Here is a 16,486-nt window from a genome sequence, read left to right on the forward strand (position 1 = left end):
ACGCGCGCGCGCGCGCGCGCTCACACATACCACACGCACGCACCACACACCCCACACAGACACACACACACAGGTAAGTTTGGCTGTGACAGTGTTGACTTGACAGCCTTTGTTTGTTGGTGTTTTGGCAGAGTTGTGTCATCGTGATTGTTCTTTCATTTCTTTTTTTCGGAAATGTTTTCAACAACTTTCGTCACTTTTTTAACTATGAAAAATCACCAGTTACACTGGTTTGATTATCTTCGACAATGAGTAACATTTAAGAAATAAATAAAATTATGGCGCAGTCAATCTTCGATGCTCTATCGGGTACTTGTAATGTTTTTGGTGTTTGATAACAAGCAGAATTACACTTGTTTAGTCTATGCTTGTCGTTAAGGTTTAGTTATTTTTAAGTTTATTTCAATTGCTGTATATAAATAATAACAGCCGAATGTTTTGCTGGAATGTTATTACTGATTTTAAAGGTTATAAATTGAAGATATGAAATGAAAGTCAATTAACAACTTTAAACAGTTTTTTTCATAATTATTACTTGAATGTAAAATAATAGACTTCATACTTAAAAATAATTGTTACAAAATAGCATCGAAACAAAATCACTATTGTTGCTTACATAATTCATGAAACAGTGAAAAATTATTTACATTTTTTTCATTCTCTTTAATAATTTGTTATCAGGTGTATCCCTAGATGGTTCAACAGTACAATCATTACTAGAATCACAGACTCTAATAAGTGAAGTAGAACAATCAGGTACTGGTTTACAATATTCATTATTAACACACATTTCAATAGAAAACCTTGAATAAAAATGAATCTATTCTAGCAATAGATCAAGATGAAGATGATATATTTCAATGCGGCAAATGTAAAACTCAATTTACTTCACTACACCTTTTCGTCCTGCACAAAAGGGAGCACACAAAGGTTCAAGAGCAAACTGTAGATTTAAGTCAATATTTAGTCAACAATGATAACCACATAGTTCAAACTGATGATAATTGCCAAGATGGTACTTCCTACAATCCTGAGGATGATTTCAGTCAAACTCATACCCTTGGAGAACCAATTATTTTGGAGGACAATGATATTCTATTTAGGTCAATAGCAGTTTTACTTATAATTACTAAGTTTTTATTAAAATTACAGTATTTATAAGAAAGAAATTATTTACAGCATGGATCAAGAAGGTGCCAGCTACTTGACGTCGGATTCAAGTTTTGGTGTACCTATAATTCTAAATAATGAGGGTTTAGATTCTTTTACCAACTCATCAATCACTGAGCCCATAGATGATCCAATAAATGAAGAGATACAAGCTCTAAAGAACAACATAGAAAAGAATTTGGATGATAACAATACACCAATTACAAGCGATGCTCCTAAAGAAAATCCTCCAGCTGAGAGCCCACAGCAAGATGATCAATCTGGTCAAATACAAAACTTGAAGGTAAGTCATATACATTTACAAGTATAATAAAACTTTAAAAATAACAAATTTTCATTAATAGTACAAGTGCAGCTACTGTCACAAGCAATTCGCCAAAAAGTTCTACTGGCAACAGCACGAGCGCTCGCACACAGGTGAGAAGCCTTATCAATGTGTTGTCTGTGGCCGTCCTTTCGCCCAAAAATCCAATGTGAAGAAGCACATGTCTTCGCATAAAGTTTGGCCAGGTACAGCTATACATTCGTTACCTCCCGAGGCACCAATCGACGGAAGTATTGAGCGCTCTTATCACTGTCAATTCTGCAAAGAAATCTTTGATTCTTACAAAGCTCTTAAAGGTCATCTTATCGTGTCTCATCTAACTCTTAAAGTTTATAAGTGCGTACAGTATGGTTGTGGATCAATGTTTCCTGAGCTTGAAGATTTTCTCGAGCATACTAGAAGTCACAAGAGATCAGAGTATCGGTGCCATGTTTGTGGCGAAACTTTTAATACATTGTCCGATTTGGGACTTCACCAGTACACGCATTCCGTCCAGAAACAGAAAACCTCTGAAAAGTATGTTTTATTTACATCATTGCCTTAATATGTTTTTTAGTCCTACAATTACATTTGCTGCATTTTCAGATACTACTGTTGTTCGGTATGCAAATCATCATTCTCAAACCTCGAAGCTTTACAGCATCACACCGAGACGACTACTCACGATTACGCATGTCCTCACTGCGGCAAAAGTTTCCTAATTGAGAGGTTCCTACGTCGACATCTCAAAACTCACGCATCATCGGCACGCTTTGCTTGCGAGGATTGCGGCAAAGCTTTCAAAACTGAACAATACTTGGCTAATCACAAGCTTATTCACAGCGAAGAAACACCGTTTTCTTGTCCGGTGAGTAGTTGATGTTTGTTATATTCATAGTAACAAACATTCGTAGTTCTCTAACGCTTTACTTTTATTCACAGCACTGTTCAGCTAAATTCAAAAGGAAAGATCGCCTTGGTCGCCACATGCTCATTCATGATCTTACCAAGCGGCTTAAGTGCCCATTCCGTGGACACCTAGGTTGTATGAGTGAATTCTCTAGACCGGACAAGCTTAAACGTCATCTGCTCACTCATAGCAATATTAAACGATTTAGTTGTCGTCATTGCAATCGTCATTTTCATCAAGCTCAGGCGCTCAAACATCACGAGATCAAGCATCATGGATTCAAGTGCGATGTTTGCTTACATGTAAGTTGGGTTATTCAATATTTTTAATTTATTAATTTTTTACGTGACAAAATGATAAACGTGCTCTTTGGTAATAAAAAGATCAACTATAAGTTTCCAATAAACTTAAGTTAGCGATAAGCGTTTAAATTTAATGAATAATTCATTCAATTTTAATAAAAATTTCAGTCATTTAAATCCAAGGACCAGTTACTAAATCATAATTGTGACCAGACACATGAAGTGAAAAAGCATACGAGTTCACAACTGCCAAAGAAAGCTTCGGGATCGTTTAAGCCAAGACGGCCGACACCCAAGCGACAAACTATTTCTAAAAGTCCCACTATGACTGCGCTCAATACTTTAGATAGGGAGAAAGATAAAGCCAAAGCTGAAGAGGCACAAAGAAAGGTATTTCTATCGTTTACTTTACTGTTTTAAATAAAATAATTTTCATAATTAATTAGCAATTGCATAATTAAAATGATTGAGATTTCAGTCATGATGCATGTAAAAATTCCCCTCCCACAAATTTCCAAAAGTGGCGAGAGAAGTTGGTTGCATGCCTCTCATGACTACAAAGAATCAAGATATATACGTATCAAGCGTATACGTACCTAGTGTACCTCACAGCGTTTAAAATGAACAGATCTTATTCATTCGTAATTTCAATTGTAGATTACATTTACATGTGGTAGTCAATTTAAAATTGAATTAATTCCCGTTTTTAAAGTGCAATTCCAATGATTAAATAATGTTGTGTCAAAAACTAAAGCAATGATATGTAAATGTTATATTCCAGAATGTACCAGGTCTTTCAAAGCGAGAAGACGACTTCGACATGAAAATTGATCTCGACCTCGACCTAAATAACGAGTGCTCTTTAACACTGGAGCCTCTTGAAAAGTGAAACCTCTCCAAAATAAAAGCAGGAGCGCAGATTGCATTTGTTTTAAGCTGTAGCGTATGGTATTTTGTAGTTTACGTATCTGTGATAACTGTATTATAAACTATATCAGCATAAGTAACTTATACACCAATACCATTGTGTAATTATTAATAAAAAAGAAATTTTGAAAAAGGAAAATACAATTAAATAATAAAAAACGTAATCATTTCTCTCAACTCATTTATTTATTCATTGATTTTATAATATAACTTGTCGAATTGAGAGTAAATCACGATTACAATCAGAAACATAACAAACAAAACAAGATTACAATCGTATGTAAAAAATTATTATCTAGGTCTCTTTTTTTCATTCTCTCAGAATGCAATTATAAAGGAACATGCGAAGGATATATGTAGTTTCGGTGCATGCATCTTTGATTGGAATTTGCAATGAGCGTGTATTACAAAAGTTTATTTTTATTTAACAATTAATTAAGAAATAAAGTACCATACGTCTTACATTGCTAATTCTGAAGGGACGATTCCTTTGGCAATTACACACTACGAAGCTGCTATAAGAGATACTACTGTAAGAGATTCCGAAAATATGAATTTTTACAAAATAGAAATTTTCAGCTTGATAGCATGGAAAAAATAATAAAAATGCTTGGACTATTTCACTTCTAATTCAGTCGATGTAGCTGTGTTGATAATTGAAATTATTTGTCTATGATTATCGACACTAGAACATACCATGAACACCGTTGGGCGAGAAAATAAAAAAATATCAAGCTATGACTTTACAAAGATCTTCATACATAGCTTAAATGATTGTCGGACATGTGCTGCGATCTTACACAGTTTTTCAATTTACAAATACAAATGCTATTGGCACATGTGGGATCCTCGTCAAATAAACATTATTACATTTATTCTTTTTACTTTTTTGTTTTTTAAATCATACTACTCTGACTGGTGTAACCTTGATTTTGAAACAAATTTTTTTATTTCAGGCACACTACAGGATTACCTAACTCGATATTTTCGTAGAATTTAAATTACAAAGTAGAAGCCATTTCCATGATAAATATTCAAATAACGCACTTACGACAAAAGAAGTCTCCTTAAGTTTATATTTATACCTCCATTTTAAAACACCAAACTTTGGTAGTTGATATGAACCCTATTAGATTCCATTAAATTAATCCAATGAAATACATATGTCGTGTATATAAAAGTTTACGATTTTTCATTTATATCGATGCTCTACGCGAAGGCACCTCTAAATTTTCATAGAAAACCATATTTCATGTAAGTTCACAGTATTACTCTAATTTATTATTTTATAATTTTACGTTTTAGACGATATAATAGGATAAATTTAGTTAGATCTAGTGACGTATATCTGTATATACGTATATAATAGGATATTTAAATGATATATTTTTATAATTAGTTAAAATATTCATGAGATCTTTGAAATTTATATTTGACTGATTTTATTTTACAACATTTTACTAGAAATATAATTTTTACAATGCAAGTGAATTTACTAATGGCAATATTTTGATGTTTATTCCTTAAAACATTTCCTTAGTTAATGTAACAAGTTTGTTACATTTATTAATTAACGTAACAAAATAATTTGACAGCCAAGAAAATTGTCATTGTGATTTCAACTGCTTTAACAATTACATAAAAAGAAACTTAAAAATCTCGAAAATCTACTCGAAAGTAATATTTTTAAATCACAAGATCTTCAATCATGATGAATTCAATTTTGAAATAAAAATATTTTAGTTATATACAAAATAGGGACATCATTCTAATAACAAATTTTCTGTTAGTAATTATTTTATAAAGTAAAAAATGTACCAAATTCAAAATAAAACAAGAAAATAAAACTAAATATCTATCAACTTTCAATGCAGCCAAGCTGGATGGATTCACTAATTTCGTTATATAAAATTAAATTAGATCTTAATCCTTTTCCCACTTTTGAACTACTCAGTCATTCATTAATTCATTAAATCAACTGTCGTTAAGAACAAAACTAGAATTAAATAAAAATAAAAATCACTTTACTCTGTGTTAACTCTCATACATTCTTATATATCATGCATTCTTCGCAAGAATTTTTCGCAAAAAACAAACTTTTTTCATGGCATTCCCGCGCTAATGATTACTTTTAGCACGACTAGAAGATTCGGCTATCAGCCGGTGGTATCATTCGTACAATCCAGGTGCTTAAATGTTTTTTTTATCCTCTTTGGACTCCATGACTTCAGCATCATCCTCCAATGCCCCTAAATGTAATAAAATCAATTTAAGATAGAGTATCAAAGTATAGACTTTTTGTAAATAGTTTTATAAGCTCTACTAGATATTAAAAATTCGTGCTGCTTATTAGAATAAGGTGCTCAAATGTTATTGTTAGAATGTGGATGTATTCATGTAATAGAATATTACCAGCAGGAGTAGCTTCTGCGCAACTCTTTTCTTCCTGATTGCAGTAACTCTTTTTGTTCTTCTACAAATACGGATGATCAAATAGAAAACATGGCATTATTAAAACATAGAATGTTAATGATATTAATGACATTCTAATTTTAGGATGAAAGGAATTATGAGTATAGTAAAATAGCAATTTCTTTTTACTCAATTTACTAAGATCTAAAATAAAGTCAATAATCCTTAACTTCGAAGCTTATGAATTGAAAGACAAAATAATTAAAAGAATATATCTAATCAAGCAAACAATCAAAAACCATTATTCTGCCAAAAGAAAATTTTTAATAAATATTGTACAACGTACCGCGAAGTATCGATGCCACAAAACACAGCCATAAACACACAGCACTGAGACTAGAGTTTGACAAAGCAGCCAGATCAAAATGTTAAGAGCTTGAGTTCTCTCAAACAATTCAGCTCCATGCCTGATGCAAAGTAAGGCCTCTGTTACCATTATAGCGCCATAAACCCAACATTGCGTTCCTACTCTACGACAAGTGGGATCAGTCACGTACATGTAATATTGCCTAGAATAAAAAAGAATTCTTTTAATTATCACAGTATGAAAAATGAGAAAAATGTAAATTACCTGACCGATGGAGCAACGATAACTCCTACTAATACTAATCTACATACAACAAATGGATGAGATGGTGGAAACTCATAGACGTGTTTGAGAAAGAATGTGTTCAGCTCTGAAACTTGCCAGAATATTACAAGCTGTACAAGTGCAATCAATCTCATATGTGTACAATGAGGATCGAGCCACCTAACTGATGTCCAACTTTCTGGTGTAAATTGAAGTACAGCCCTTTTCAATTTGCCTTTAGTACTTTCAATATCCTTAATGCTGACCCATTTGTATTCTCTCATTTCTAACATCTGACAAATCTTCAGTCCTACCCAGATACCTAAACCATTGCATACAAGTACATCCAGAACAATAGCATCCCACCAACATTCTTTAAAGTTTGGTAGCAGATGAGCAAACATAATTTCAGTCACTTCCCACATTACACTTATAGCCCATAAAATTCCCAAATGACGTATAAGGACTGCTTTAAAGGCCCAACCAAGGAAGTGAGCCACCGCATAGACATCCATTTGATTCCAAATTTTTTCTACAGTTATGTCTGAACAATTGACTGCATACTCTTTATCCATGTCTATGCGAAAGTTAGCTAAACTTGGATCTATCCATACAAATATATTTCTTACTGTCTTGTAGTTTTGAAACAACATGAACAATAGAAATGTTTCATATAAAACACTGCTACCAAATACTATCCTCCATACAACAGGATGAGGACGTGTGAATGGTCCATTTGGAAAAGTTAATATTGATATAATGAGGAAGAAGAAAATAATACTTAATAATCCTGACCATAAATTCTCTTCTACATTGGAGCAGTCTCTGAAAAAAAACAATAATACTTATCAATTACTGATAACTAATTTTGTATTATATAATACAGTATTTATTTTAATGTAACAAAGGTCTAATGACCTCCAACTATCATTATGAATGACTGTTCTAAATAACTATATTTACTATAAATATAGCAGTCAATGATGCTGTAGATCTTGGCAGCTATAATCTGTTATATTGCTTACCTGACAAATGCAAAGTAGATGACAGCACATATTGAAATAATGAGGAGTGTGATTGTATGAGGTTCATAAAAAAATTCAATGGAGATGTCTTCAACTGGTCTCTCATTGATATTTGGAAAACTGTCAGTTCCAGAACGGAGTCTATAACCTTCAGGATAGTCATCCTCATCATAATTTTTGGAACGCTTTGGTTTCCTCTTTTGTAACTGGTCACTGGTGTCACTGGCCATTTTGAAAGTTAATGTTGTATGTTACTAATTTTGACTTGTTCAATACCTCTGTAAAAAAAAATATACAATATTAAATTCATAACTATGTCTAATACAAATATAATGCAGAAAACTGCTGAGCTATCATTTATTTGAAAATCTAATTGAAAAGTCTGGGCAACAAATATTTTATAAATGAAAACTGACAAGTTGATTAAGCGTGACATGGACTATGTTAATAATGTATCATTAATGTAATTTATTAATGTCATAAACAGTTAAACAACGATATTTCATTTTTCTCTTGGTAGCAATTTGTAAATACAGTACTACTTCATAATTCAGAGCATAGCTAAAGCACGATGTCAGTACCTGAAAATTGAATAAAACAACGAACAGATAAAGAAATAAAACCTCGCAAAACTTACAAAAATAATAGTATGAAATCAGTACTAAAAAACAGAACATGCGGTGACAAATCATCATTCTTGCGTGAGAGTGCAAAGCTGACACAATGAGCACTTGCTTACCTGATCAGAATTTTGAGGAGTCTCGATAGAAGATCATCTCGCACCATTTATTTCTTAACTCGATTTATTTGCGCCCGATCTCTATAGCGTTTCTTTTCTCTCGCAACGGTGACAATTATATCTTTCCGTACCCTCTCTACTTTCTTGCTCTCTTTCTTGCGCGACGGGTTATGTTTGTATAGGTTATTATTGCCAGAAAATCATGGCATGAGCAGAGAATATTCAGAATACATAGAATTAGAAATTATAGTTTATACTGTTTATAGTATAATCTCTGCTATTACAACTGCTGATAAGAACCTTGTTGAAAGAGGGCGCTCATGTGGTGGGGTGGAATGGAAGTATAACCGGTTTTCAAAAAATAGCCATTTGATAACAGGGTAGTGGGGACCACGGCGGAATCGGTGGAACCATGTAGGAGACCAACAGTTGCCCTCCATTACATGGCCAACCGTTGGAGAGTGTGGACGTTTTCTCAAGGATCTTATCAAGACTGATTTTGAATACAGAAAACCACTTGGATATAACATCACCGCACATACTATTGATCACTGTAAATATCCGTAAAAATATCTATAAAGACGTTATCTTCATCCTATTATTTTTTGTCCCGTGGATCAAAATGATGCGAGGTTTTATCGAACTCGTATATACATCCATGACATTTTAGAACTTACGCCGCTATTTCCTGCGCTACCACATTCCTTGCTTTCATATCCAGCTTACATAAAATAAGTTAAAAAATGACTAATTATATATTTATGTAACTATATACTTTATTAAATTTAGTTATATCAATGTTTCTCATAAAATAAAGAGATACCTCAAGTATACTGTTAACTCAACCGGCTCGACTAAATATTGATCATAGTAGGATAAAAACTGTTGGACTGAAATATATCGCCATTTTTTAAAAGTTTCTTGCCCATGTTGACTATTAATTTAACAAGATTAAACAGGTAAAGCTAACAAGAGATTAATCTCACTCGATCCCCATCGCCTACCTGCCATTCCATGCCAAAAGAAATAATAAAACGAGTGGATCTACGTTCAGTTTCCTCAAAATCACACGGTATAAATCCGTAGGTTTTTTGCAGGTTTAAATAAAAAAATTGATTTGTTACAATTATAGTACATCGCATGCACGAAGACTATGTGACCGTATAAAACGTTATGACGGAACAAGTCATGACCTGTTCGCTATAGGCTTCGCGTTCTCGGTCAATTATAGAATGTTCGAGATAGATGCTGAGATTAACAAGACAAGGTATAAGTATAGTTATAAGAGGTGAAAGAGGAGGGAGAGCTCGGAGTTAAGAAATTTATAGTTTTCATCTTTCATGGCTAAGATACTGCAACAGCTTAACGGCAATAGTCTAATCATTTTAGTACAAAAAAAATTTATCTATATTTTAAGTAAATAGCGTAATTCTTTTTCTGTGGTGGCGAAATACTATGTAAATAAAGGGAAAAATAGTTTTTGAAATAAAATTAATATTTTTAATTAATATTTTTCAAAATAAAATTTTTTTTGAATAACCACATGTTGCAATATTTGCGAAATTAAAAAAAAATTTAATTAACATTGTTTTTAAAAGTGTGTAAACAATTCCATTCTTACTTATCCATACAGTGCATTGATGAAAAATGTTTAATACAAATTTAGTGCGGGCTGTTGCAATTAATTTGTTTACGAGCTACAACGTCGGAAGGTTTTAACTTTGACAGTGTATCTTTTCTATCAGGGGCACGTTTATGTATAAAAGTGATTGTAGCTTATGTAGAATCGAAATGTCTATCATTTGAGTTATTTTTAATTTTTTTTTCATTCCGTTTGACCGAGAAAATGGCAAAAATGTGAAATTGCTTAGTTATTAATTACAATTTGACGATGAAGCAATACATCTAGAGAATTAAAACAAACGAGCTTCGGTTAGCAATAAAAAGATCTTTGATTGGTAACTAAAGTGGTCCTACGATAATTTTAATTTTATCTTTTTATTCATAATAAATGTATTTATGCATTTTACAAAAACAACCAAAAACACTATTTTTCTAAAGTAATTAAGCTTTATATACATAGTGCTCATTTATAATTATTACAACTACCATTACTTAAATTAGATATAAAACGTTTTTATATCAAAAATTTTAGTAGAAATAATACTATAATACGATGATTATTTTTTTACTCTTAATAGCTCAAAAAAAACAAAATAATTAATATACCGCAATGTAAATGTCCGATATGACCGACGTAGAAAATTTGAGTTCTATTGAGTTATCTACAGTTGATAAACTAGAATCCTACATGATTCAAATTTTTTACCTATATTTCATAATTTATATCAAACAGTATTGCCGACGACAAATAATGCTAATTTTTCTTTTTACTTTTCAGATTTTCTGAATTTTCCACCAACAAGCTTCATTTCTAGGTAATTACAAATTTTGTATTTCCTTTACTGAAGAGGCGGAAGCTTTTTGAGAGAATTGAAAGTCAAGAATATGGAAATAGGATCGTCTGAAAAACGTTCAATGTCGCCGGAAATGTTTTTAGCATCACCGGTTGACCGCTTAAAAAAATTTAAGAAAAAAAAGTCTCTTTCCAAATCACGCAACGAAAAAAATAAAAAAGTATATGAAGCTTTCAAGAATAAACTTCAAAAGATACTTCCTGCTGTTTTCAAAAAAGACGTTGGTCGTGGAAATTATATTTTCGAATGTAAGTTTGAAACTTAGTATAAAATAATATTAGATTGCAAAAGTAATAGAAACTACAATTAAATTTAAAAATTTTTATATTTTAGTGTTTTGCGATATAATTCGCATGAATAATTTGATTGATACTTGTGATGATATGGGGTCTTTAGACTTTATTATGACTCAGCAACGTATCTCACGCGCTTTGGATAATTTCTTCAGTATCCGAGGAATTTTAACCATTAAAGACAATGACACTACCACTGCAAGGTACGTAATGATAATTCGAAAATTATTTTTATTTCAACCTCATTATCAAATTAAACATTTTTTTTAGATACTTGGAGAATTACATGACTCTTTATCGGTGTCAATTTCAAGAATTGTCGTGGATTGGAAGAGGAGGCTTTGGTTGCGTTGTGAAAGCTAAACATTATCTCGATGGTCTAGATTATGCTATAAAAAAAGTATATATTGAACAACAGCGTTCCGAAGAAATCGTTAAATGTCTGGAGGAAGTTAAAATTTTGGCTCAATTGAATCATCCCAATGTCGTTGCTTACAAACAAGCATGGATTGAACCTTGCAATGATACTGATTTATTTGAACTTTCTCAGTCGTCTCAATCGGGTAGTCAGACTGGCACTGATTATTATAACACCATTCGAAAAGACATTGGATTTCTTAATATACTTAGTACGAAAAACGGTCTTCCCGATAAGGCGATGCAAGTTGATGAAGCTTCCCAAAATTCACAAGAGGTATGTGTTCCTGCACTTTTAAAGCAAACTTATTTTCAAATATTTTAGAAGTCTCAATGGATTTTTTTATTTTAGAATGAGTCTCGAGTAGTTTTATACATTCAGATGAGCTTATGTCATCAAAATCTTCGCGAATGGATGGATGGGCGAGAAGAATTTTCCACATCATCAGAAATTGAAGAAATAATGATTCAAATACTTAGCGGTCTAAAGTACATCCACAATCGCGGAGTAATTCATCATGATATTAAAGTAAAATGAATCAATCTTTTCTATATTATATTTTTCAATTGCAACAATTCATGAATTGAATATATATTGCAGCCTCAAAACATCTTCATTTCTGTGGAGTCAGGAAAAATTTCTGTTCAATTAGGTGATTTTGGGTTAGCTTGCGAGTGTCAAAAAATTGAGCACAGTCAAGAAATCGGGACGAGGTTGTATGTGGCTCCGGAACAACTTAAAAAAAAATGTGATCCGAAGGTATTGATATTATATCACAAACAACTTTTCAAATATTTTCTTATTCTTGCACGGGAATTGTATAATATCATTATTATATTTGTAGAGCGATATATATAGCTGTGGAATTGTGCTTTTTGAGGTCGTTTATCCAATGCAAACAGAAATGGAACGACATTTAAAAATTCAAGAGTTGAAAAAAGGTCAAGTACCATCTGAAGTTATAGAACGTTATCCGTTTTGGGTAGGTATAATCATGAATTGTATTTATTAAATTTAAATAATCAAGTTAAATACATAATCTGACTATATATTTGCAACATTTCAGATGAGTATACTAAAAAAAGCTACTCAGGACCATTCAAATTTGCGACTATCAGCAGGTGAACTACTGGACATGATAAATTTTAAAGATAGTCTGAAAGTAACAAAGTTAAAAGAGGAAAATAAAAGACTGAAAGAAGAAAATAATTTACTGAAAGCTAAGTTCGGCAGTTACTTTTGAATTTAAAAAACTAACTTTTGTCATTATTTTGCCGAATGTGACGGTTTTTTAAAGAGTTTATCATTGTCTTCCCATTTGGAAATAAGGAAATATTCATTGCTATATTCTTTACAAAAAAATAATTTTTTACTTCATTCTCGTTAAATGTCTAGAGCATACTTCTAAATGATCGCAAAATAATGGCTAAGTAAAGTTAATTGCATTTCGAAATGATTACTACATTAAACAGAGTAGATTACGAAGCTATTGTTGATGTTTTTTGATTGCAAGATTTAGACATCTATTATTGGGGTACTTAAAATAATGTAATGTTGAAAAAAGAAGGAATTTTTAAATTTTTCGACAAACTTTGATCTACAGAAACTATGAATTCTACAACTTTCGATGTAACATTTTTCTTTCTAATCGAAAAAAGTCGATTTTAAATTTCAGGAATGGCTAGAAAACTACATCATGAGGAATCAAATTTTTATATAAATAACTGATCTTTTCCGTATGAGCGAATGGAATACAGAATACAAAAAAAAGTTTTAATTTGTGTGAGTTGTGCTATTTGACAAGTGTTATTATGTTGGTATACTAACTACTTTTCAATTAGCATAATAGAGGTACTTAACAGTAGATTCATTATGATTTATTTTAGTAATATCTGATATATTTAATTATTTTTGAATCAGTAGAATAAATGAATTTCTTAGCATACAAGTTCTTCAACAATATTTTGAAGACAAATCTTACTTTAACATCATAGGTGAGCTAAATGTCAATTCTGACTTTAAAGTTACGTTGATTATCGAGAAGAATAGTGATAAGAAATAAAATGCCAAACAATCGTGAAGAAACAGGAAAGAAATTTTTATATTTCGGTAATTTAAATAAACTAAGAATTTTAACTTGTACTCTGAAATTTTTATAATCTTGCAATAAAAACTATAAAATATGTTGAAATGTTATAGAATATAATGACAACGTACTGTACTTTTCGTTCAAGTATAGAGTTGTTTTTTTACTATTTCTACTGCAAGTTTTTTTTAAAACTTTAGCATATCATATTAATTATGTAGTGCTATTTAAAAACATGTTTTGATATATAACGAGATAAGCCACATTATAATCTCATTACTCGGTAGGGCGACGGACTCGCAGCCGGTAGGCCCGGGTTCGATTCCCAGTCCCTGCTTATTGATACAAGCACCACTGAAAAAAGTTTCATGTGCTTTGTTCTCAAACACATTGCAAGCCTCCATCGCTGATTAGCACTGATGGAGCATAAATAGAGCGACGTGAAATAAAAAAAAAATCTTATTAGTATTAGACAATAGGACAAGAATAGTAATATTAAACTGACACATTGCATTATTTTTCTAAGAATCTGTTGTGCTGTTAATTGTATTATTTAAATCATTGTAATAAGCTTACCAAATTTGTACCTTTTATTTAGAATAAATCTTTTTTTTTTAACTTCAGTTTTTATTTTTACCTATTTATTTTTCAAACTTCCTTCATTCATCAAAGTATTTAACTATTACGTAAATATATGTTAACATTTTTAGAATAAATAAGATAGATAAATAAATTCTCAATAATCCAATTTGTTATATAACTAATAAATGTGAAAATTGAAACAATTGTCGGTCAAATATGCCACTGTATGAATAACACAAAAATTATAAACAATTTAGTAAATTAAATATTTCATACAAGAAATACATTTCTATCGCATTTGAGCATACTACACAGTACATTATATTTATCTAATACTTGAAACTGCTATATCGTCACGACAATTCTTTTACCACCAGCTATGTGGTAAAGACAGCTTGAAACGATGAAGCTTTAGCTAGAACAAACCTTTTAGAGTATGTCGATTAGGAAAGTGATGAAGATGTTAGCTTTCTATTATCAGACGATTCTATATTTAACGTCAATTTCATATTTTTTTCTAGTGATATATATGGTTGTTAAATTTTGCAAGTTTATGTTATGGATAATTTTCACTTGCATATTAGCAATCACTGTAGGAAAAATAACATTCCTAAAAATATTTTTAACCGTACGCGGGAACTCGACTTTTACGCACGCTCAAGTAATCGAACATGTTTATAATCTCGTCCCACAGACGTCGTATCGAAAAATAAAGTTAGATATACACGCGAGAAAGTGATTTCACCCTTGTGTAGCATTTTCACTCCCGTTTTGCTTGAGCGCAAACGTTCACACGAGGCTAAAATTACATTTTCGCACAAGTATCGAAATGTACTATTTCAGTTACCGCTAGTTTCATACAATTTTGGGGAAAAAACCATAATTACTTTTGTGTATGAGTGTATTAGAACTTTGTTATTTCGTAGATTTTAATATTTTTATGTTACTTTTACTTCTTTTTACAGTAAAACAAGTACTTAAATGTTTAACAATACTTACAGATAATCAAACTATATTTTTAAGATTGAAACATTATTGTGAATTGTTTTATTTCTATAAGTGCAATAAACATCAATGTTTCTCTAAATTTGAAAAGCATCATCGTGTACTGAGTCAATTTTGTCATCAATTTTCTTTTAATATTGTTAAAATCTCTACGTCATTTTCTTATTATATTCAACCTCGACATTAAATATTTGTTTTCCAAATATATTAACATCCAAAGAGAATCTTTGTGAATCAATGTTTCCTCGAAATGAACCAACAATCACTTCAATAAAACGCTTGAAACTTTGCATCTTCCTGTGCCATACTCCAACAAAGAGACAGACACGCGCAAGACAATTTCGAACTCGACAGAGAAGTCCCACTTGTCTCTCTCTTTTTTCCGAAAGCCGTTGCACCTCGGCATCACCATATCCGTCTGTTCCTGGTTTCACGTGTGCGCCTACGCACGTAACGACCATCGTATAGATCTCTGTTGAATCACGCTTTTATTCGCACCAGTGTGTGTGTGTGAGAGAAAGAGAGAGAGAGAGAGAGAGAGAGAGAGAGAGAGAGAGAGAGAGAGAGAGAGAGAGAGAGAGAGAAGGAGCAATATTATTTGGATCAAAAGATCAAAAGAGAATGACACACGAGGAATTGGAAGCGAACAATTGTTTTTGTTTAGGAAAAAAATAAAAATTGAATTTTGTTAAAAATTACGTTTTTATGCAATATAATTTTACACATTGACCGTTGCAAGTAAATGAACAATTGTTTGATGTGAGAAATATTATAAAGCTCTTTTTTTATCAAGTATGACGAATAAGTGATTTTTGCGATAACTTTATCGTATTGCCGTTGCGATATTATAAAGTCTTTGTTGTTGATAAAATTCAAAGGATAATCCAATCTTAATAAGATAAAGAGGCCACTTACTTTTTTATTATAATATACTTTGGATTTTCAAAAAATGTTTTTAAATGCTTTGAAAAGATAAAGTTACATTTATGTATAATTATTAAATTTCATAATAAAATTGCACATACTAGCAGACGCTTAATGGAAATCTAGAGATTTTTACAATTTTTACAAGAAAAGAAAATGAAAACAACTAATGCGCAGTTGGTTTTTTTAAATTATATCGTACAATGAAATTTTTTATTTTTTTATAAGAGTGAAGAGTAAATTAATGTACGTAAAAATATTATTTTGATACATTTTTTACT

The 16,486-nt window shown here is 31.4% G+C and overlaps 3 protein-coding genes across 5 annotated transcripts; 2 read left to right on the forward strand and 1 right to left on the reverse strand.

Annotated features, from left to right (window-relative positions):
- The first annotated feature begins 107 nt into the window (after positions 1 to 107).
- LOC131669855 (zinc finger protein 341-like) lies at positions 108 to 3,767 on the forward strand. Of its 2 annotated transcripts, none has more exons than XM_058945041.1 (9): positions 108 to 309; positions 682 to 756; positions 830 to 1,103; positions 1,180 to 1,453; positions 1,515 to 2,011; positions 2,081 to 2,342; positions 2,417 to 2,686; positions 2,855 to 3,076; positions 3,468 to 3,767. In XM_058945041.1, the coding sequence occupies exons 1-9, from the start codon at positions 279 to 281 to the stop codon at positions 3,573 to 3,575; spliced, it is 2,013 nt and encodes a 670-aa protein (XP_058801024.1). In that variant the 5' UTR covers positions 108 to 278; the 3' UTR covers positions 3,576 to 3,767. The 2 variants fall into 2 exon arrangements, with proteins under 2 accessions (XP_058801024.1, XP_058801025.1); XM_058945042.1 differs by having other exon boundaries at positions 836 to 1,103.
- On the reverse strand, positions 3,767 to 8,579 carry LOC131669857 (phosphatidylserine synthase). Of its 2 annotated transcripts, XM_058945043.1 has the most exons (6): positions 8,421 to 8,579; positions 7,682 to 7,959; positions 6,657 to 7,481; positions 6,372 to 6,594; positions 6,026 to 6,086; positions 3,768 to 5,862 (listed from the first exon to the last, which is right to left on the reverse strand). In XM_058945043.1, exons 2-6 carry the CDS (start codon positions 7,909 to 7,911, stop codon positions 5,804 to 5,806), a joined length of 1,398 nt encoding a protein of 465 aa, XP_058801026.1. In that variant the 5' UTR covers positions 7,912 to 7,959; positions 8,421 to 8,579; the 3' UTR covers positions 3,768 to 5,803. The 2 variants fall into 2 exon arrangements, with proteins under 2 accessions (XP_058801027.1, XP_058801026.1); XM_058945044.1 differs by lacking the exon at positions 6,026 to 6,086 and having other exon boundaries at positions 3,767 to 5,862.
- Positions 8,580 to 10,928: 2,349 nt separating this feature from the next.
- Positions 10,929 to 12,965, forward strand: LOC131669874 (eukaryotic translation initiation factor 2-alpha kinase 1-like). Its single transcript, XM_058945065.1, has 7 exons — positions 10,929 to 11,145; positions 11,231 to 11,393; positions 11,461 to 11,884; positions 11,960 to 12,136; positions 12,209 to 12,367; positions 12,453 to 12,590; positions 12,675 to 12,965. The coding sequence occupies exons 1-7, from the start codon at positions 10,929 to 10,931 to the stop codon at positions 12,849 to 12,851; spliced, it is 1,455 nt and encodes a 484-aa protein (XP_058801048.1). The 3' UTR covers positions 12,852 to 12,965.
- The last annotated feature ends 3,521 nt before the right edge of the window (positions 12,966 to 16,486 follow it).

The sequence above is a fragment of the Phymastichus coffea genome, unplaced genomic scaffold (genome assembly GCF_024137745.1).
Source record: "Phymastichus coffea isolate CEN01 unplaced genomic scaffold, Cenicafe_Pcof_1.1 PCOF00098, whole genome shotgun sequence".
Lineage (NCBI taxonomy): Eukaryota > Metazoa > Arthropoda > Insecta > Hymenoptera > Eulophidae > Phymastichus > Phymastichus coffea.